Source organism: Moschus berezovskii, chromosome 16, assembly GCF_049115385.1.
Source record: "Moschus berezovskii isolate FMDL1 chromosome 16, NW_MosBer_1.0, whole genome shotgun sequence".
Classification (NCBI taxonomy): domain Eukaryota; kingdom Metazoa; phylum Chordata; class Mammalia; order Artiodactyla; family Moschidae; genus Moschus; species Moschus berezovskii.
Window position 1 is genome coordinate 60,033,501 of NC_142475.1, and position 23,048 is coordinate 60,056,548.

Below are 23,048 nucleotides of genomic sequence, written 5' to 3' on the forward strand. Positions count from 1 at the left end.
GAAGCAATGTTGTGGATACTGACAAATGAATAGATTCCAAGAGTGAGATGACAGAGGAACGGAGGGTGAAAGAGTATCTCCACTCCCTCATCACTGAAAGCCTTTCCCTTCTACTAAGAAATATATACATATATATAGAGAGGAGTGTATTTAATCAATCTTATGAGATGACATGGGTCACCAGTAGCCCACCAAAGATGTATGCCAAGGGCTGACATGACAGCCCTTCTGGTATCTTGAGAGTGGCCACAGCCGCCACCATGAAGAAACACTGATAACCTTGTCTTGGGTGGCAATATTGATTTAAAAAAAATAGAGGATGATCCCAGTGGTTGGAAGTTTGGGGGATACAAATGCCCTTTTGGATACAGATGAATGTAATAGGAATTACAAAAAATTGAAACTATATAATCTGTTCACCCACTGCCCCATAGTTACAGATCTTACCGTGTACCAGGCAATAATCAATGCCTCCAGAATCCCCCTCAGTATTTGATAAGGACACAGACTCGAAGTTCACACTGCATCCTTGTTTCTCGATTCCTGTAAATCATGCGGCCTGCGGTGACATGGTACAGGGTCCCTGCCTGCTCCTCAGGTGGGAAAGCAGAGCCTTTGGAGTTAGTTCATGCTCGTGAGCCTCTCATGGTGTGGACTATCCTGGAGTCAACAGGGTTGAAAACCTTAGGAAATCAAAAGGTCACGGTGCCAAGGCGACGGCTGATATCCTTTCCCGCCTTCCAGGGAGATCACCGGATAGGTGCCTGCCATCTGTGTTCCAAGTCTGCATGCTGTATACAATCTTAGAGAGGTAGTCCAGAATAAAGGTGGCTAGTGTCTTGGTTCACAAGACATGCAGGAACGCAAGGCATATGGCCAGTTGTCTTAACACGGGCCTCACCTAATGCTCTGTTGAGAAACTTGAAGTCTTCCAGTGGGAATGCCCTAATCTTCTGCCACCGAAGCTGCAGAATTACTGCTGGTCTCTGCCTTCCTCATCACAATGAAAAACAGGGCTCCTTATCCCTATCAAAAGCCAGCCCCTCCATCTCTCCTCTGCTCTAGGTTCAGTTGCCCTATTGGCTGTTCCGGGGCTTCATTCCTACAAATAGTTCCTTTTTATTTCAGATCAATTTATCCCTGAATAGCAAATAAGACCCTCTGCATAACGAATGCAAGCATCATTCATGATAAACAGACTCAGTGCCTACTCTGTGCCATGTAGGCATGACACGACAAACCTCTTCTAAATGATTCACTTACCCCTCAACATTTAACCTCTGGGAGGCAAAAAACTAAGAACTGCATTTTACAGACTTCAAAGCTCAAAATGGAGCCACTTCTTGAAGGCCACTCGGCTAGGAAGTGGCAGTGTGGGATCTGAACCCAGAGTCTAGGCTCGCTGCTGCTGCACTAGCCCATGGGCTGAGGTGCACAGCTCCACAGGTGGCAGGAAAGCAGGCCAGGTGGCGGAGGATACTAGAGAGGAGCTACACTTTTTGAGAGAAAGGCTTTGTGGGGTTTACACAGCAGAGGGGTGGGGCTGGAAATACAAACACGAAGACTGATGCAGACACGGCAACAGTGCTCTCCGGACACACGCTGAGAGCTTCATCTCAGCCACGTCTGATCATGAGCGCAGCTACGGAGCTGATTCTTCCCATGTATGTGAGGATGACTCCATCTGGCAACTTGATTTTTACTAAAGCACTTCATTCTTAATAGAATCCAAACAGTGGATAAGTTTAATAAATGTGATAGCTATTATAAGAATGACTATTATACAGAAGTTATTAGATTTTGTTTTATTGCTCACATATGAATTGCAGTGAGTTTTTACATTACAAAAAACTCAATTCATTACATTTAGTACATATATTGGCACAAATAAAACAAATTAGTCCCCTTTTCAGACAGGCAGAAGAAAAATATTGTGAGGAAGTTAACTGCTGGTAAAGTACAGAATTAAGATTCTTAAAGAAAAGAAATTCAGAAGTATTAAGAAAGAGTGTGTGTGTGTGTGCGTGTGTGTGTGTATTCAGGTTAATTCCAATGACTGTAAGCAGACAATACAAGTATAGAAGGAACATTTAAATGTTAACTATTCAACGTCAAGGAAAAAAATGAATGATATAAGCAACATTATACAGCAGAGAGAGAATGATGAACAGTTTTTATTGAGTTTTAAATATCTACAAAAATATAGCAATACAGTGAACTTCAATACATCCTAAACGTTCAGTACCCAAACTGGCTATACTAAAATAGCACGCATACCTATGACTTGCACGATCTCCTGCAATCTCCTGGAAGGGACAGCAAGCCAAGGACACGAATCCACATTTCTTATGAATCGTTAATGAGACCAGTTCAGTAATCTAGCATATACAGAAGTCTACTGTGATTTAAAAACAACTACAAGAAAATCCACCCCCCAACCCAAATCAACTGTTTACAAACAGACCACAAGAAAAGTGTGATAAACATTAACTGAAATGGTTTTCCTTCACATGCTATACATGCATTTTTAAATCACAGAGAATCGTGAAATTATGTCCAGCAAAGTTTGTTTTGCATGAGTGCAAATGAGTATATATCTTTTCTTATACTATTAAATTATATATATTTTTCATACAAAAGCACACAGTGTTAATCTATAAAATGACATCCAAGTGGATGATGATTGTTTGTGCATGTCCCCCTGCTTAGATTTTTACACAATCAAAAGTTAATATCTTTCTTTAAAAATACAGAAGAAAAAAAGGAAAAATAAAGAGAAACATAAAAATTGGCCTATTGAATGCTGAGAGGTTTTTGCCTGGTCAAGAGCTAAGTTACAGTGACAGCCGCAACGGGGCCACTGAAGCCCAGTGGTGACCGCACTGTATTTGGAAAACAATGTCTTGTTTCTCTACATTGAATAAACCACCATGGATGCTTGACAGGTTTCAAAGACTAGCATCTTTCGCAAGATGTTTCAAGATGCTGTGTTTTGGTTTAAATATTCAAAAAAATTTAGAGTATACTTGTTCTATCTTGTTTCTACTGAAAGTGCCCAAATAATCATAAACACAAAGTAATAACATGTCATTCTTCACTAAGATTTTTTAAACAAAAGCTGAATCTAAAACTCAATTGTTTTTTGGGTCATAATCTGTGATATGTATATTGTTTGATGTAAAAAGGAATCAAAAACCTGAAAAGGTACTAGAATTATAAACAGACTATTTTATAAAAATATCCTAAAGTAATTTTATAAGAGCTGCAAATAAAGTTGTTCATTTTTGCCGTGTGATGGAATTCACTAAAATGAACATAATTTTAAGAAAACACTATGTGTCAGCACATGTAATCCTGGTAGCTTATTAAATCAACACAAGCTTAAACCAATGATCTTTTAGCACACGTAATGGCTAAACCCATAGGCACTCTTTTCAAATGTAATATCATGAATCCTAAATAGAGATGCACACAAGCTACAGTTCAAATCTTACAAACTAAAACTCCATTTGGGGCATCTTTCTGACTATGAGGATTTAAAACAATGCACCATATAAAAATGTAAATTAATGTGCTCTCAAGAGAAATTAAAATGTACACACTCTTCACAGGTGAACTAGTAGCTGTTTTAAATGTCTTTTTTCCCTATACTAAATATATAGCTCATTTAATTAACGGAGCCACAGCAAAAATACTACTATAATTTCAAAGTATAGTCTGTAAACTAAATACATCTTATGATGTAAAAAATATTGCACAGTTTGGTACTCCAAGGGTAAGTTCTAAGACTCTTGAGAAGAATGGTCAAATTTTTGGCAGAAAACACAGTATTGTAAGAACTAGACACTTAGACGTATGGAGATTCTGGGGTCATGCTCCAGGACTATTACTCAGTAAACATCATTACCATAGACAATGAGGAATGAGTCACATCTTGTTGAAGAGAATGAACAGAAGGATGCCGATCACAGCGTCCCAAACACGGGGACAAAAAGCCACAGGACAGTTCTGCAGCCCCAAGATTAATATATTTGTATGCTTTTGCTTTTGCAGACAAAGAAAAACAAAAGCAGTTCTCATTTTAAGCAGTTGCGTAGATGTCTAAGAAATACACTAGATACTTCATACATCTTCAACTCTGGAAGGCTTAACTTTTTAATTATATGTTTGTGAAAGGCTTTAAATATACTATTTAACAATGAATTATGTGAGACCAATATATGTTCAATTTTAAAAGCCAACAGAAACCTAAAAATAAAAATTAACATGGTATAAACCCATCTTCAGAAGTACTCTATAAATCATATAGCTACAAAATTTCTAACCTGGTATGCCAAGCATTTGGTTAAAGATAAATTCCATCATAATTTTCAGTACAGTAAACCCTGAAAAGTCAGCTTGGCCCTAGTTTTTAGGCTTCCTGCTGAGGTCTTCACGAGCCACTCAGTACACACACAGATCTGGAAACTTCATCTCGTAGACTGGGACGGACTGGTACTGGGCGTGCCCAGGAGTGATGGTCAGTGTTCCCGACGGGCTGGGAGGCGGGCTGTAAGGGAAGAGGCAGACACTGTCAGCAGACGTGTGGAGAAGCTGTGCACTCCCACTGCGGCCCCGTCACCGCCCGCCTCCACAGGGTCAGGCCCTGCCACCACGGGGTCAGGCCCTGCCACCACAGGGGCGAGGCCCTGCCACCACGGGGGTCAGGCCCTGCCACCACGGGGGTCAGGCCCTGCCACCACGGGGTCAGGCCCTGCCACCACGGGGGTCAGGCTCTGCCACCACAGGGGTAACTGCCACCACAGGGTCAGGCCCTGCCACCACAGGGTCAGGCCCTGCCACCACGGGGGTCAGGCCCTGCCACCACGGGGTCAGTGTGACGGAGCTGCGGGCCAGCTGCAAGGCGGCGCGGCGTACAGATCACAGTGGGACTAGGCTGTTTTCAAGTTCTAAACTAGACATTCTCCTCTGAATACAGGTATATATAATTTTAACAATGGGATTACATCATATCCATTCATATAAGCTTGCTTTGTTTCAGTAGTAAAAAACCCTTTATTTATATATATATATTAACCTTTTTTGATGACTACAGCATGGTATTTCAACATATAGATGTATTATGATTAATTTATTTCCATGGGCAGATTGTACATTCATTTCCATTTTCATTATTATAAATAAGGCTGACAGGTCTATTCTTACATATACATAATTTTATCCTGTCTTTTTGGCTTAGTCTTACACATAGAGTTTCTGGATGAAAGTAGATTCACAATTTTGAGATGGGTACACACTGTCAGAATCCCCACAATTCATACTTTGAACATCTGGCTGCACCATCCTCTTATACCGCTATAAACACTGGGTATAATCATTCTTGCCTCTTCTCATCTTTGGCACTCTGGTAGGTAAAAGGGAATTCATTCTTAATTTTTATTTTCACATTTTGGGTTACTACTAATGGTACATACTTAGTATTCATTTTGTGCTTCTTTTAAAATGAACTGCCTATTTGAGTCTACTGCCTATATTTCTACGCATATTTTTCTCTTATCAATTTGGGAAACTGGTCTTTTGTCATATGATACAAATGCCTTCCCTCGATTCATTACTTAATTCTTATCTCTGCCATAGATAAAGATGACACTTTTCATCATTCAAAAAAGTTCCTTGGGGTCTTCAATCAACTTCTCCTTACTCCACATGCTCACACATCTAAAACACTGAAGTGTTCTGATCTCTGTCACTGAAGATTGGTGTCCCTTATTTTTGAATTTCATACGAGTGGTCCACATAGCCACAGAAAGGGTCAATACGAGATATACTCTTTTATGTCTGATCTGTTTTTGCTTGATGTATTTTTAAGTTTACCCCCCAAATGTATTCCTTTTTACTGCTAAATATTACTTCACTGTGTCAAGAGCACCACTATTTGTCTACTATCTCTCCATTCTCCTGTTCATGGATATCTCGTAATTATGAAAACAGCTGCTAAAACATTCTAACACTTCTATTTCTCTGGGTAAATACTGAGAAATGGGATCAAAAGCAGGCATATATTTAACTTCATAAGACACCGAAACTCCTTCATTCCTTCATAAGTTTTGCAAAGTGTTTGTACCATTTTATACTCTTATGAGTAATATATGCAGACTCTTCTATAATGTCCAATATACTATTAAGTTCATCCAATGACATTTTTTCTTCTTTCAGATACTGTATCACCCAGTTCTTGAGCTACAATTTGGTTCTTTTTCAGAGTTTCCAGTTCTCTCCTAAAATATACATTATTTTTTTCCTTTAAATTCTTTGATATGTGTGTTCTTTTAAGATCATTATCTACTAATTCCAATAACTGATCTGTGAGGCTGCTTATTCTTACTGTATTTTTCTGCTCCTTTGCATTTCTTGTAATTTTTTTTTCCTTATTGTACTAAGGTCAAAATGAATGAAGGAACAATGGAAAGTGAGATATATTATTGCTTATTTGTTTCTTTTCTCAAGAATACAAACTCGTTTCTCTATCTGGTAGTTAACTGTTGTTGTTTAGTCGTTAAAGTCGTGTCTGACTCTTTGTGAGCCCATGGACTGTAGCCCACCAGGCTCCTCTGAGATTTCCCAGGCAAGAATACTGGAGGGGGTGGTCATTTCCTTCTCCAGGGAATGTTCTGGACCCAGGGATTGATCATGTGTCTCCTGCATTAACAGGTGGATTCTTTACCACTGAGCCACCAGGGAAGCCTATCTGGTAGTTAAGAGTGCGGCAAATCAACAAGAGGAAATATATCAAATAGAAACTGAAAACCCTGAAGATACACTAAGAAGTCTGTTTCATTTCTCTGTATCATGTAAACTGCCCAGAACTACTACTTCCTAACCAGGTGACCCTGGATAATTACCGAACATCTATATGAATCTGTTTCTACATTTGTAAAGTAAAACTAATCACTACATATTTTAAAAATGTGCCATAAATACTAAATAATACAATGCACTCAGTAGAGTGCCTAGAATACCACAAGTTTTCAATAAATAACTAGTAGCAATAAGGTTTAATAAATGCAAATTATCAGTAGTAGTTGCAGTACCAATGAAAAAGAGTTAGTCAAAATACTTATTCTAAAACACTAAATATCCACACAGTTACAATAGTGGGATTCAATGGAACATAGAGGTCTCTAGCAATATTTCTTGTCAAGAACATGAGTTACAGATTTGAATTTCGATTATTTCCACTCACTAGCTGGATAAACTTCTGCAAGTTACTTTACTTCTCTAAGCCTCAGCGTCTTTACCTGGAAAATAAAAAAACACAGCATCTACCTACCTTTTCAGGACTGTGGTGAGGATTAGCAAAAACTATTACAACTAACAGGCAACAAAGATGTTGTACACAGGGAATGTTGCCTGCCATTCCCATTCTACAAGGTCAAGCCATCAGCCACTGCCATTTCCCACAACAGTGTGCCCTGAGGGAGATTCAGGATGGGGAGACATGGGAAGCATTCTATTCTTTAGACACCGGCCCCACAGCCAAGGTGCATATTCCAAGAACAATTTCAATGAGCCCAGATCCTTGCACCTTCCTATATACAGAAAAGCACTAAAACTTATAGGCTGTGTATAAATGCCCACACCTAGCAATTTTCACTGAATCTAAGGTATAGAGCATACTGCATAGTTTAATCTGATTCTTTGCTCTGAACTTTTATAAATGAGTGGGTCTCAGCTTAGTAAGGGGTGGCATGGTGGTTAAGGGGTGGCATGGTGGTTAATGCCTGGAATGACATGTTACACTGATGAAAAGGTGCCTTGCATAGGAAGGCAGTAAAAAGGCTGGGGGGAAAAAAAGCAAGTCAACTGAGCATCTACCTGTTTATTCTATTTATAGGATACAAGGTTTGATGCAAAACCGATTTAGTTAATTAAGCTGAAAATATAAAAGACGTAGGGGAAAAAAATCTCAGAAGCACAGCTTCTATCCATGGCTCATTTACTTGTATACGTAGCAGTCTCCACACTGGAGTCAACATAAGAATATGCACAAATTCATTCTTCAGATGGAACCTGGAGTTTTTCCCTCCCTCTCTGATGTGCTTCATTACTTAACAACAGACACAGAATAACCAATGTTAGATACCTTATGTTTGCAGAGCATAAAATACAATCGCTCAGGGGTTTGGTTTCAGGACCACCCACAGATAGCAAAATCCTTGGGTGCTCAAGTCCCTTATATAAAATGGAGCAGTATTGGAATGGGACCTATACAACATATCTTCCCTTACAGTTTACATCATATCGAGATTATTTATAATATCTAACACAATGTAAATGTTACGGAAGTAGTTGTCAGCATGCAGCAAATTCAAGTTTTGTTTTTTTGGAACTTTCTGGGATTTTTTTTCCCCCAAATATTTTTGACCACTGTTGGTCGAATTTGAATATGCAGAACCCATGGATATGGAGGGCCAACTAATAACAGGACTCAAATAGACATAACCTAGGAAAATTCAATTGATGTTTCATAATTCAAGTGAGCCATCTGCAGAGGCAGAATTGTTATGACCCTAGAAGAACAATGAGGTTGACCATACAAAACAGTAGCTTTTGTAGGTCAAAATGATTAAATCTTAGAAACTACCTTGTTAAACATATCACTAGAATAAGAGTCTTCCAATTACTCAAATGTCCATAAGGCAGTTTAGCTGCTAAGTCATGTTCGACTCTTTGTGACCCATGGACTGTAGCCTGCCAAGCTTCTCTGTCCACGTGATTTTCCAGGCAAGAATACTGGAGTGGGTTGCCATTTCCTTCTCTAGGGGATCTTTCCAACGCAGGGATTGAACTGAGGTCTCCTGCATTGTAGGCAGAGTCTTTACCAACTGAACCATCAAGGAAGCCCAGTCTTTATGGAACCATTTTAAAGGAATTAAGTGATCTAAAAAGGAAAGCTAGAAAAACTTTAAGAAATGGAATCAGACTATGCAGTAAACAGAAAAGCTACTAAGACAAAGATATCTATATGATCTTGGGTTTACTCTAAATGAAAAGCAGGATTACTTAACAGCTATAAATTTATAGGGGTCTAATAGTTTCTATTTGTTGTTTTATTCATCTTGTAGCACCAAAACCCTTACCGTATGGTGAGTTCCAATATTTGAGCAAGTCTATCATGAAGCAAATTTGCCTACAAAGGAGAAAAAACAAATGTTAATGATGAATCTATTACTTTTGCAATATCCATATGTAAAAATACAAGTGATTTAAAGGACAAAGCATAACTGTAATTGTTAAGCTGATGGTACAGAATATTTACTGGTTTGGTTTTATCCGTCTCATTCACTGAAATTTAATGTATAGTTTCTCTTCATTCCTTTCCTAGTCTCACTGGTAAAAATAAATTGATATATACACAGAGCAAAATACCTACAGCAAAATCATTGAAAACCACTGTAAAAAAAATTTCAAAGCAACAAAAATCATTAACATTTAATTTGGGATCTGCCATTTCAATCAGCTCATACCGCACAAAGACATTATTTAAGGCTTCATAGCTACATCTTCAGTTTTCGGTCCCTATCCAATCCACTACCTTGTGGGTTCTATTGACTTGCCTAAAGCTTAGAATCTACCCACTAGTTACCACGAAAAGCTTCAACAAAAATCAAACTCCATCCCCACTGCCTGCACTGTGTGTTCACTTACTTTGGATTCACACTGTGCTGCTATTTCTTCAAAAGGTGCTTTCTGGAATTTCTCTATCACTAGACGCCTCTTCTCCTTTTCCTGTTCTTCCATTCCACTGGTATCTATATGATGTTTTAAAAAAACCCATTAAAAGGAATACAGAATTTCACAGAACATTGCCAATGACCCCAAGATCAAATGATCTATACATAAAAAATAAGGGTAATTTACAGGACTACTTGTTTAGGGAAAAAAGTAAAACATGTAACACCCCTGACATGTCTTAGTTGAGGCCAGAAAGCACACACGAAAAACTTCAAAATTACACCACACAAAACCCTTTTCATAGACTATCTTTGTCTCTCTTACCAAAAAGAGCAGAAGCACAAATTCCTACAAGTCAAGCAACTTCAAGGCCCTTCCTGATGGATAATTATTTTATTTATAATCACGCCCTTGCACATACGAGGTACTAAATAAAAAGTTTGCTAAATCTGATAATGAATGGCATGACTGAAATATAGATATGGTCGAGTGGAACCATACTGGTTTAGTCTTTTCCATTTATCTTCCACAATATGAAAAGGGATTGTTCTTATCTTAAAATGATGTGTGGTCTGATCAAATATAATAAAACAATAAGTGGTCTTTTGGTTACTACTGATATAGTAACTGTGTCTATTTGCTTAACAATTTGAAAGAAGGCTAATTAATGGTTTAGTTATTGAAGGTCTACTTTAACAACCCAGTAAGTCAACGATTTCATAAGGCAAAACACACTCTGTTCAAGGTTCTTAAAACAAAGCTGCTCTTCTGGTACACAAACTAGGTAACAATTAGCTAGTTTAAAAAAGGGGAAGCAGTATGTAGAAAGGATACAGGTTTCCCGCCCCCCCCTCTGAAATTGTGTCAGGCTAACAAAGTTGTAGAATTTATGTACTTCTTCTGAATGAAGTAATACAGAATTACAATCACATCTCTAGTGTTCACTGGCCCAGGGTCACAAGCTTACATGTGCCAGAGGCTAGGCAGGAGACATAAATGTTTTAAATTAGGTCAGTAAAAGTAGTAAGAAAAATAGACTTGGGCAAGCTGATCATATATCTCTGGTCTTTATTCAAATTCAATTTCTGAAAATAACCCTTCCACCCAAATTTGGCCTGCAGGCAGCAAACCTGTCCAGCACTTCTCAAACTTTCTAGTTTCAAGACTCCTTTATGTGTTATATCACTGGATAATTTCTGTATTATAATATAAAAATGAGACTTTAAAAATATTCATTAAATTCATCAAAACCTCAAACCACTATACGTTAACATAAACATTTGTTTAATGAAAAAATAACCATATTTTCCAAAGTGAAAATTTAGTGAAGAGAATGGCACTGTTTTATATTTTTGCAAATCCCTTTAATGTCTGACTTAATAGAAGGCAGCTGGATTCTATCTGCAAACATTCAATGCATTGCAATATGTTATTTTGGTTGAAGTATATAAATAAAAAACTAAACTCACACAAGCATGTACTGATATGTTGGGAAAGAGTAATTCAATAGCCTTTTCACAGAATTGTCGCTATTTCTTCTACAATAAACTATGACAAAGCGGTAGTTTCTGAAAAGTTAGTTGCAATATGGAATCTGAAACTTTATTAATAAACTTTTTACAATTGGTTATATTAACATCTATTGGTCTGTTTTACACTTTGAATAGAGCTCTACTCATGCATGATTCTGTAACATCGTGCAATGGTCATCTGGAATCTCTAAATAACTGGGAGTGTGTGGCATCAAAGAATGCGATGACCACCAGAACAATCTGAGGCCACTGCCTTCATTCATGTTAGTACATGCAGTAGAGAAGCAAACTATGTCCTAGTGTTATGCAGAAAATACTTTTGGACTTGAGGATCTCTGCAAAGAGTCTCCCCTGAGGCTCCAGGGGACCAAAGATACTCTGACAACACCGCCCAACTGTAAATTCCTCAACATGCCTTAACAACGTTTAAATGTCTCAAAGTATCTTGTACATAATAGGTGTTCAAAAATTGCTTAGTAAATTCAATTTTATTTTGACAAATCAGATATCATATTCAGTTCAGTTCAGTCGCTCAGTCGTGTCTGACTCTTTGTGACCCCATGAATCACAGCACGCCAGGCCTCCCTGTCCATCACCAACTCCCGGAGTTCACTCAAACTCATGTCCATCGAGTCGGTGATGCCATCCAGCCATCTCATTCTCTGTCGTCCCCGTCTCCTCCCGCCCCCAATCCTTCCCAGCATCAGTCTTTTCCACTGAGTCAATTCATCGCATGAGGTGGCCAAAGTATTGGAGTTTCAGCTTTAGCATCAGTCCTTCCAATGAACACCCAGGATTGATCTCCTTTAGGATGGACTGGTTGGATCTCTTTGCAATCCAAGGGACTCTCAAGAGTCTTCTCCAGCACCACAGTTCAAAAGCATCAATTCTTCAGTGATCAGCTTTCTTCACAGTCCAACTCTCACATCCATACATGACCATGGGAAAAACCATAGCCTTGACTAGACGGACCTTTGTTGGCAAAGTAATGTCTCTGCTTTTTAATATATCATCTTTGGACACAACTGAGCGACCGAACTGAACTGAACTGAACTGAAGGTTGGTCATAACTTTCCTTCCAAGGAGTAAGCGTCTTTTAATTTCATGGCTGCAATCAGCATCTGCAGTGATTTTGGAGCCCCAAAAAATAAAGTCTGACACTGTTTCCACTGTTTTCCCATCTATTTCCCATGAAGTGATGGGACTAGATGCCATGATCTTTGTTTTCCGAATGTTGAGCTTCAAGCCAACCTTTTCACTCTCCTCTTTCACTTTCCTCAAGAGGCTTTTTAGTTCCTCTTCACTTTCTGCCATAAGGGTGGTGTCATCTGCATATCTGAGGTTACTGATATTTCTCCCAGCAATCTTGATTCCAGCTTGTGCTTCTTCCAGCCCAGCGTTCCTCATGATGTACTCTGCATATAAATAAGCAGGGTGACAACATACAACCTTGACGTACTCCTTTTCCTATTTGGAACCAGTCTGTTGTTCCATGTCCAGTTCTGACTGCTGCTTTCTGACCTGCATACAGGTTTCTCAAGAGGCAGGTCAGGTGGTCTGGGATTCCCATCTCTTTCAGAATTTTCCACAGTCTATTGTGATCCACACAGTCAAAGGCTCTGGCATAGTCAATGAAGCAGAAATAGATGTTTTTCTGGAACTCTCTTGCTTTCTCCATGATCCAGCGGATGTTGGCAATTTGATCTCTGGTGCCTCTGCCTTTTCTAAAACCTGCTTGAACATCTGGGAGTTCACGGTTCACATTTTGCTGAAGCCTGGCTTGGAGAATTTTGAGCATGACTTTACTAGCGTGTGAGATGAGTGCAATTGTGCGGTAGTTTGAGCAATCTTTGGCATTGCCTTTCTTTGGGATTGGAATGAAGACTGACCTTTTCCAGTCCTGTGGCCACTGCTGAGTTTTCCAAATTTGCTGGCATATTGAGTGCAGCCCTTTCACAGCATCATCTTTCAAGATTTGAAATAGCTCAACTGGAATTCCATCACCTCCACTAGCTTTGTTCGTAGTGATGCTTTCTAAGGCCCACTTGACTTCACATTCCAAGATGTCTGGCTCTAGGTCAGTGATCACGTTATCGTGATCATATTACAATAAGAAAAAAAAATCCTCTGAAAGATTGAGCTGAAAAAGGTCAGAGTCACTTCATGTATGATGGGCACCAGAGTGTTTCATGTCCCTTGATAATGATGCTCTTATTCTTTCTTAAAATCAAGAGCCAATTTCCACTCTCTATAGTGAAAGTCAATTTCCACGCTCTATTGCTTTACCAATTAGAAATAAGTTCAGAGCATCATTAGCCACCAGGATTTTATATTAATACTTAATTGAAGGAATCATTCAAAAAAATTTTAAAAGAGAAAAATTATTTGAGGTAAAATTTATTTCCAAAAAGGCCAAAGGAGAAAAATCAAGAGTATTATTTTATGGAAAGATAAGTGGAAAGATTAGAGTCAGTCAGACATGGGTATGAGATTTGGCTCTGGTATTTACTAGCTACGTGCTCTCAGGAAAGTTGTTAATTTCTCTGCCTCAGTGTTCTCACTGATGAAATAGCAAGAATTAATGTGATAACGCCTACTGACAATTTCTGCCAGCTCCTTTCTCCTACCCCATTAGAAACACACCTCTAATTACACTGCTATATGCCTACTAAAAATGACTCTATATAATTTTCAGAATTTTCATCTGCCCATCTCCTATAAAAGGAAATACATTGACTGTTTCTCACAAATTCATGCAGCCTGAATGCTGGCCACCATATAAGGGTGACATTCAAATACACAGTGATACGTTTTCATAGTTCTAGAAAAGTCAGTTTGTACAAAGGAAAATAGTTATCCAGGACAAGACAGGACAATCACAAAAACCTAAAGAATGTAAGCTAATAAATTGATACTATATTTATAGAGAAATCAACAGTATATAAATTTGCCATGTTGCCTCTGGTAATTCCGGCATCTAAACAAGTACTGACACAAAGATAAACTAGTAAAACACTAGGAAAGTTAACAAGCAAAAATCTTACCAATTGCTTTCTTCAGTGCTTCAAAGGTGATTTCTTCAGTGTTACTAACCTAGAGAAAAGTGATTTTAAGTAAAATAGAGGGTTAAGAAAGGTCAAAATAAATGACACCCTGACCTAGTTACAAATCATCAAAGACCTTTTACAAATACTTTCTCTTCTTTGTGTTGGCTGGATTCATGATTATACTCCACAGTATCAAATAATCATCACATTTTCATTGGTTTTAACAATAGCCTACCACAGTGGTTCCCCAAGCAAGGTTACAGATTGATGCTGGGCTGGCAGAACTAGCACCCTTTAAGGCAACCCAACTAATATTCAAGGCAGAGATTATGTATAAATGCAGCTTCAGCTGTGTAATAAGTGAGAACTAAGTATTCTATACGCTCTATAATTTTGGTACCACATGAAGTGAAAATGAAAGTGAAGTCACTTGGTCGTGTCCGACTCTTTGTGACCCCGTGGACTGTAGCCCACCAGGCTCCTCCGTCAATGAGATTCTCCAGGCAAGAATACTGGAGTAGGTTGCCGTTTCCTTCTCCAGGGGATCTTCCTGACCCAGGGATCGAACCCGTGTCTCCCGCATTGCAGGCAGACACAATGGTACCACATATATGTTTACAAATCAAAAATGAAATAATCAGAAACTCTGAATGGTTTAAAAGCAAGAATCACTACTTTGGGAAGTGTTCAATGAGTACAGTTAACCAACATCTTAAAATAATCATATTCTGGATCTTTTAATGTCAACAACCAAGTCTGATTCTCCAGAAAACACCCTTTAACTTGAAGTTTTCAAATCTCTCCTGTTTTGAGACATGTTTGTGCTATATAAAAAGTCAGGAATACTTTTTGTGGCACTAACACATTTTCAGGAGGAATAATATACCCAGTTACTATAGCATCTCAATAAAAGTTAAGAAATGATATATGAATACTTGCCTTGGAATCTGGTCATGCCTAATTTTAGCTCATGAGCTTCCTTTTGCTAAGTCTAAGGCAGAAAGACTAATGAAAGCAAAAGACTTCATGCTTTGCACCTTAGCGTCTCTGTAATACAAAGGCTTTAGTTGGAAATCAAGCAGCAAGAGTTTCACTACCTCAGTTTTTCTACTGAAGGTTCATATTTCTAGTTGAAGTCAGATTAAACTCGGAAATCTTCAGTTGCTTTGTTCTAGATATTTGGAGCAGATATACAAGATTAGGCTCTGGCTGGTCAATTATTTGTACCTAGAAGCAATCTAGCACTTCAAAGTTGTTCTTACAATTGGTTAAGACTTTCAGACTTTTGAGAAATGATTGAGCACAGGAGAAAGAACACAGGAGAAGCCAGAAGGCCAGGATCCTTGTTACGCACAACTTTTACCTATTTACCTGTTCAATTCTGGGTAAGTGAAATTTCAGCTAAAGGACTTTATCTAATAACTCTTCTGTATTTGTTTTCCTTACTTTAGAGAATGATGATGCATTCCTCAGGATGGAAACCTTTCAAGTCACTCAGTCTCCCTCCTGTTTTTACCTCCTTCCTCCGAGTCCCTGTAAGTCCCTTGCTGGTCCTCTCCATCCTGCCTCTAAGAGAGGCAACCCCTGCTCCCCTGTCCTCTCCCTCATCTCCAGCCTGGCTACCCGAGACCCGCTTCACCTCAGTGCAAACTACCACAGGTGTCTCCCATCTGGCCTCTCTATCGCCAGTCTCTTATTTCCGATGTAGCTTAGTCACACTTTTGAGATTCTTTTTATGAAAGTCCAGCTCTGACAATGACACTGCCCAACTTTCAACGTGTTGACATTTCCTATCGGAGTACACATGAAGCCCTTGGCCTGGGGATGAAATGTTCCATAACTTGGCTTCAATCCACTCCTGCCTTTTGTGAATTTTCTTTTTTTTTTAAAAAAAGAGGAATTTCTTTATATTAATGTTTAATGATTCATATTTTTCATACAAAGTAGCTGCTAAATACAAGCCAACTACTTCATTTGGTGTTTAAGCAAACCAGTCTGTTCCAGGTCTATAGAAACTGGTTGTGCTGTAGTTACTGGGAAATGGTGCAAAGGCAGGCTCTTGGAGGAATTTCAACATTCCTTTACTCTTTATGACTTTGGCCTTACGTATGACCTGTACCTCTCGCTTAAGACTGTACAATGCCCTTGAGCCTGTGTAAAATCTGCTATTCACCTTTTTCCAACCAGACTAGCTGTCACGTCACTTTCACTGGCGAGTGCCTTCTTGTTTTGTTAGCACACATATAGGTTCCTTCAGTTGTACTTGGGGAAAAGGCAGGAGTATTATGTATGTATAAAAAGATCTCTGCTATTTGTCCTAGGAAAAGTGACAATCCTTCTCAGCCGACCAGTGACTTAATTTTGCATAAAAAAATTAATTCATACTCCAAATTTAACACTAATAACTTCCCATCCATTCCCCCAAATAATTAAGCACTGACTATTATCTTTTTGAGAGAACTGAGTCACGATTTCAGGTTTTACTTATATTCATTATGCGTATCAGTCATGCTGATAGGGCTCAGCGAGCACCAGAGATCAGAGAGTCATGCCTGTGGTGCTTTATTCTATTAGTCAAGCTAATCATTTAATTTCAGGAAGCAGATATGCCTCTATTCTATTTTAGCCATTTATCTTCTTGAATAATTTAATTTAGGGATCTTTAAACATATAGGGCAATTTTTAGGAGAAGTTCACTAAGAATTCACAGGAGGCTAAAACTTGTGAATTGCAAATTTTTGAACTGACATACTGCAAATGGACGAGGTATTTTAATAGATTAGTAAAAAGTTGAGCTATATCTAGGGAAAAACAAAAGTTTTGCTATGATCTCCATCTAAACAACATTAAAAAAAAAGTTATAAGCTCTAAAAGCAGGTTATCGAATATATCTGAGGACTATATCGGATTATGTATATGTGCTGCTGCTGCTGCTAAGTCACTTCAGTCGTGTCTGACTCTGTGTGACCCCATAGACGGCAGCCCACCAGGCTGCCCTGTCCCTGGGATTCTCCAGGCAAGAACACTGGAGTGGGTTGCCATTTCTTTCTCCAGTGTGTGAAAGTGAAGAGTGAAAGTGAAGTCGCTCAGCTGTGTCCGACCCTTAGCAACCCCACGGACTGCAGCCTACCAGGCCTCCATCCATGGGATTTTCTAGGCAAGAGTACTGGAGTGGCTTGCCATTATAATTCCACGTAATTTTGATGAAATAATGATTTTTCAAATGAGCATTTTTAAGCAAATGTACATATTCTCAGTTTGATACTTTGTTATACCATTAGCTGGTGAATACCTAACTGATGAAAATCTCTCCTGTCCACACAATGAAATTACTTGGTTTTAGCCTAGAAGGTACCGTTATTCTGTCTTCTGGTATCTGAACAACCATTCCTAACACACAAAATTAAGTACCACAACGGTAAATGAGTTTGAAGCTCCAATGCGCTCAACTAAAAACTGAACTCAATTTTTCAAATACTCAGGGTGAGGTGTATTTGACTTAGAATTTAGTTATAGCAAATATAAAACAAAAAGATCTTTAATAAATAACAAATGTATTAATTAACTTTTAATGTAAAATTCATGCTCAAGAATCTTCCTCCTATACTAAGTCGTCATGCAAATGTTGTTTCAGTTCATTTTACTAAAATAAACTGACTCTCTGCAACGGTTTGAAGTGCTATATATGTATTTTTAGGAGAAATAAAAATGGTCAACAAAAGGCAAAGGGAAAAATTCCAGTCAATAAAACAGACTGCACTCTTGACACATATCAACTAAGGCTTTGGATGAATTTCTTCCCTCAAAAGGTATTATCAGCAAATTCATAATCATTAAAGATAGACTTAGCAAGGCATCCTCCTTGCTAATAAAGAGTATAAAAATTAAAATGGCTTTGGAGAGGTGAAATTTAGGGAAGATGATTTTTCTTGAGTCTTAAATTGGTAAGAAAACTTTAAACCAACCTTAAGGCCCCAAGTTCCAAAATGAACACTAACGGCTTATTCAAACTACTCCAATGCTCTGAAGGTAATTTCTTTATGAAACTGATTAATTCTACATAAGAGGGAGTTAAAAACCTTGAAAGATATAAATTACCTGGCTGTACCATGGTCACCAAATACTTTAATTCCTGAAGACAAATTAACTGACAGGGATTGGAAGCAGGAGGGAGAGAGGAGGCTGAGAAAGCATAAATTCAGACAATTTCCTTCCCCTTTTCTTATATGGATATTCTTTTAATCATTTATACTGTACCAAGAGAAATAACCAAATACCTAGGAAGCAAACAATGGATAAACCACAAGGAGGAGGCTGACTTGACATGCTGGTACACTGGCACTTTTACTTGACTATCAAAAAATTCTCTGCTGATTTGTGTGGATAAGTCCTAGAGAATACTGGCTGCTTTTTCTTCCTATAACTCAGGAGGGTACACTCTTGTGCTCTATTGAAACAGGAGGAGAACATTAAATCTATGATATTTCAAATAACTCCTTCAAGAGTACACACGTCACTGATACAGCTTAACCTACATTAAATGTTATATTTACTTTCCACAATGTTAAAAAATTCTCTCATAGGTGAAATTTTGAAACTTTCTAAAAGTAGTGGGTATTTGGCTTCACTTAAGAGTGTATAACCCCATTTATTCTCACAACTTATGTTTCATAAATCTTTCAAAATAAATAGGATTAGAGGGCCTATTTATTTAATAACAGGCCTTATATAAGTTCTTACTTATTAAAAAAGCTTAGTTCTATGGTTTATTACAATGTGAAATGCAGTGATAATCATAACACTTAATATTAAATTTATGTATCTTTGTAAGTATCTGAAATGAATTCAGTAAAATAAATTTTAAATTACAAGTTCAAAGCTAAATCAAATTAACGTCTACTAACAATTTTATTTATTTAGGAATAATTCAGAGTTGTATTTGCTCCTAAAAGTGCAGAGGGACAGAAAGCTCTTTCAAACTGACTGATGTCTATCTCAAGACAGTACTTGAGATAAACTTTCAGCAACTTACCACATCATCAGAAGGAATGCTGTTGGGTAAAATATCCATCTGAATGGATACGGTGTCCACAATACTCTTCCTTCTAGAAAGTCGATCTTCATCTACAATTAAAAAAAAAATTCCCCTATTATTTGCTAGTTAGAAATGGTAAATCATGTATAAAAAAAACTTCAGAAAATTAAGAGAGTTTGTTTTTTTTGCTTTTACTAAATATACAAAGCATTGTGCTCTCAGACTTTAACAGATTTAAAAAATAAAATTGATAGGTGGACTCAGTTTCATACAGTTGACCCCTCAACAACATGGAGGTAGGGGTGCTGAGACCTGAAGAGCCAAACATCAGTACAGAACTTCAAAGCTGGCCCTCCATACCCCCAGTTCCAGTTCCAGTCCAAATTTTCCAATTTTGTATTAATCAATTCTATTCAACATGTTCTATCATGTTGAAGTTTGACAGAAAACAACAAAATTCTGTTAAGCAATTATCCTTCAATAAAAAAATAGATTAATTAAAAAACACGCCATGTTAAAGTCAAACTTTAAACTCAAGTTTAAAGTCTCTAAGAAAACCTTCTTTATCTCCACACTGTCATATTTATTTTTCAAGACAGCCAGCCTTCAGGATTCTTTATCTTTTCTTATGTAGATCTGAGGATGGCTTCTGAAGTGGTCTAATACAGCATTCCCTCTTACACTGCCAGCAGAGCTGCTTCTAAAATGAATCTTTTTCAGACTACCTTATATTTTTAAAACAAATCCAGCCGACTGACTAATGCTGAGCTTCCCAAGATTTTGCACATCGAAGCATACACAAAATTATAGTACATGTAAGGCACATGGAGCTCAATGGAAGAGGCTGCCTGCACTGTAAGCTGACTGCCCAAGACCAGACCCAGCTACCTGAAGAGCTAAGGAGATCAGTATTCAGACGCACCTGTAAGATTCCCAATAACAGGGAGCTCAGGTCTAGAATTAGCCTAACAGCACCGTCAGTCACATCATAATTTGTCAACACTCTATCTTTCTAATTTCATTTTGTATATGCAGTTGACCAAAGGAAATGGCAACCCACTCCAGTATTCCTGCCTAGAAAATGCCAGGGACGGAGGAGTCTGGTAGGCTACAGTTCATGGGTTCGCAAAGAGTCAGACACGACTGAGCAACTTCACCTCATGAACAGCCTAGAAGTTTGGGGCACTGACTCCTCTGCAGTCAAAAATCTGCATTACTACTTTAATTGGCCCTCCAGATCCATGGTTCTGCATCTGCTGATTCAACCAACTGGAGACTACATAATACCCTGGTACCTATTTATCGAAAAATATCTGCACTTAAGTACTTAAGTGGAACTATGCAGTTCAAACCAGTGTTGTTCAAGGGTCAACTGTACTGTGATTTTATTCTTCTGAAGGGGTGATGAACTAAAAGAGGGAAAACATAAATAAATTGGTTTCTTGGGATTTTCTTGGTGGTCCAGTGGTTAAGACTCTGCTCTGGGCATGGGCTTGCTCCCTGGTTGGGGAACTAAGATCCCAAAAGCTGTGTGGCATGGCCTAAGAAAACCATTGGTTTCTTTCTTACTGACTACTCCTCTACTCCAAGGTAGCCTTCCATGGCAGTAAATTAATGCTGTTAATCAAACACGGCAATTTACTCTCTTTCTGGGACACAGAAGGATTGCAATTCCTGGCCTCTCTGTGGTTAGGAAGGACTCTGTAACTAGTTCTGGCCAATGAAGAGTGAGCAACGTTTTAGACTGTGGCTACTCCATCAGCTTGGACTCCCGAACAAGAAGGATATGAAGTTATGCACAGTTAGTTGGAGCAACGAGTAAGTCTTCACAGTTTTAAATCACTACAGAACGTGTGTCTGTTTATTCTCACAGCACAACTTAGCCAGGGTTCTTAACCTTGGCACTACTGGCATTTTGGGCCAGATAATTCTCGCTGTGGGAGCTATTCTGTGTATTGCAGAATATTTAGCAGTATTCCCTAATTTCTACCTGCTAGATACCAGTAGGCCTGCCCCACTGGCGATAACTAAGAATGTCTCTAGGGTTGACAAATGGTTCCTAGAGTGGGAAAAATAACTCACAGTTGAGAATCACTGACCCACCCCATCCTGATAACAGACCTTTCGGGAATTTTCCCTGTATGCCACCATCTTATTATAAGTTTCTTAAACACTAACCACATCACTCCTCTAAGCAATTCTACCCATTGCCTGAGCAAGTAAAAAGGCAATCTGCATTCTCCAGTCAGATCCTACAAACAGGAACACTGGCTGTTCCCTGGTGTATTAAGGCAAATGAGCCTATTCTCCAGTCTCTGAGCATCTGCCTCACATGCTTTTCTACAAACAGAAAAAACACCTGTTACCTGCCCTTTCTTATGTGCCCCCCACCATAAAGACTCTTATCTTTCAAGCTCTACTTACACACTACATTACATCCTTTAAATCTTAAATATTACTTAATTGTTTTTACTTACTTGTCTTTCTTCTAGCTACAGAAATTTCCTATCGGTTGATTGATCTTTCCTTATCACTATTTAATTATTATCACCCGTAAGTCATTGACTGGGCCTTGAACTACCAACATATAAATCAATGTCTTATCTCCCCAACTGTACAAGAATTCAGTGGCAGACTGTGTTTTGCATCTATCATCGAGCAGTTACTCGGGTTCTGCTGTATAAAGGCTGGAGGTACAGAATGAATACATACCCATCTGTGACAAGTTACCACATATTGTTTCACTACAGTTTTCAGATTGACAATATCTTATCTCCTGCATATGACTTTTACTGAGGTAACCGAGACACTGTACTTTCTCTAATTTTTACTCATGATCATATGTGCTAATATAAATCACCAAACATAAAAATCAACATCAATGGAACTGCTACAAAACAGTATGGTCATCACTGCTGACTTGTTTTTCAATTTTCATAAGAACTCAAAATGAGGAATAAATAATAGCCTGCTTCTCAAAAAAAACCCATAAAAGAATTTCTAGTTTAATATATGAAACCTGATGGGTTGCAGAGAAGAGACAAATTGAAGCTTAAGATAAAAATAAAAAGGAAAGGAGACGTACAGAGGCAGGAGAGGGATCACTGAGTGGCAAAAATGAGTTAGAACAGGAGGGACATATGGTGCAGAGGTTCAAGAAAGACAAGGAATTTTTCAAAGGAAGAAAATGAAACCCAATGGGAAACTCTAACACTCTATTCTCAGAAAGTTCTTTCTTTTCACCAATAGAGCAACCTGCTTGAAGGTGATAGAAAAAGCCCAGTGATAACTAAGTATCGTGCACATCTACACATGAGTAAGCTCTCCACAACACAGCTTACAGAAGATAACACCCCTGTTTCCATGGGCCGTCCACGTCTGCTCCTGACCTGTCCTTCAAGGTCGGCGGAGACGCAACATCCATGCAGCCGCTGTGGACGGCCCTGTCCCGCCGGCTCGAGGACTGCCTCTGAGCATCTCCGTGCCTCCTGTGTGCACCCCCCGGGCAGACCCGTGCTTCTCTTCCTCAGGCTGGCCTGGGGCAGTCTCAGATGCTACTTTCTATACCCCTTCCGTTTTCCCATCCCACCTCCCTCTCCACTTCCTATAATCTGCTGTTTGCTATGGTAATCACTGTTTCTTTTTTCTGTTTTTAATTATAACCTGGGTTTTAGCGCAATACTTGGAGACAGGGGGGCC

General features: G+C 38.6%; 1 protein-coding gene across 2 annotated transcripts in view; it reads right to left on the reverse strand.

Moving 5' to 3' along the window:
- Positions 1 to 1,786: 1,786 nt before the first annotated feature.
- EFR3A (EFR3 homolog A) overlaps positions 1,787 to 23,048 on the reverse strand; it is an 82,391-nt gene continuing 61,129 nt past the window's right edge. For both annotated transcript variants that reach the window (XM_055431580.2, XM_055431581.2), the window contains 5 exons: positions 19,347 to 19,438; positions 14,312 to 14,360; positions 9,709 to 9,812; positions 9,141 to 9,190; positions 1,787 to 4,549 (listed from right to left, as the gene is read on the reverse strand). In XM_055431580.2, coding sequence (XP_055287555.2) covers positions 4,444 to 4,549; positions 9,141 to 9,190; positions 9,709 to 9,812; positions 14,312 to 14,360; positions 19,347 to 19,438 — 401 coding nt within the window. In that variant the 3' untranslated portion in view covers positions 1,787 to 4,443. The remainder of the gene's footprint in view (positions 4,550 to 9,140; positions 9,191 to 9,708; positions 9,813 to 14,311; positions 14,361 to 19,346; positions 19,439 to 23,048) is intronic.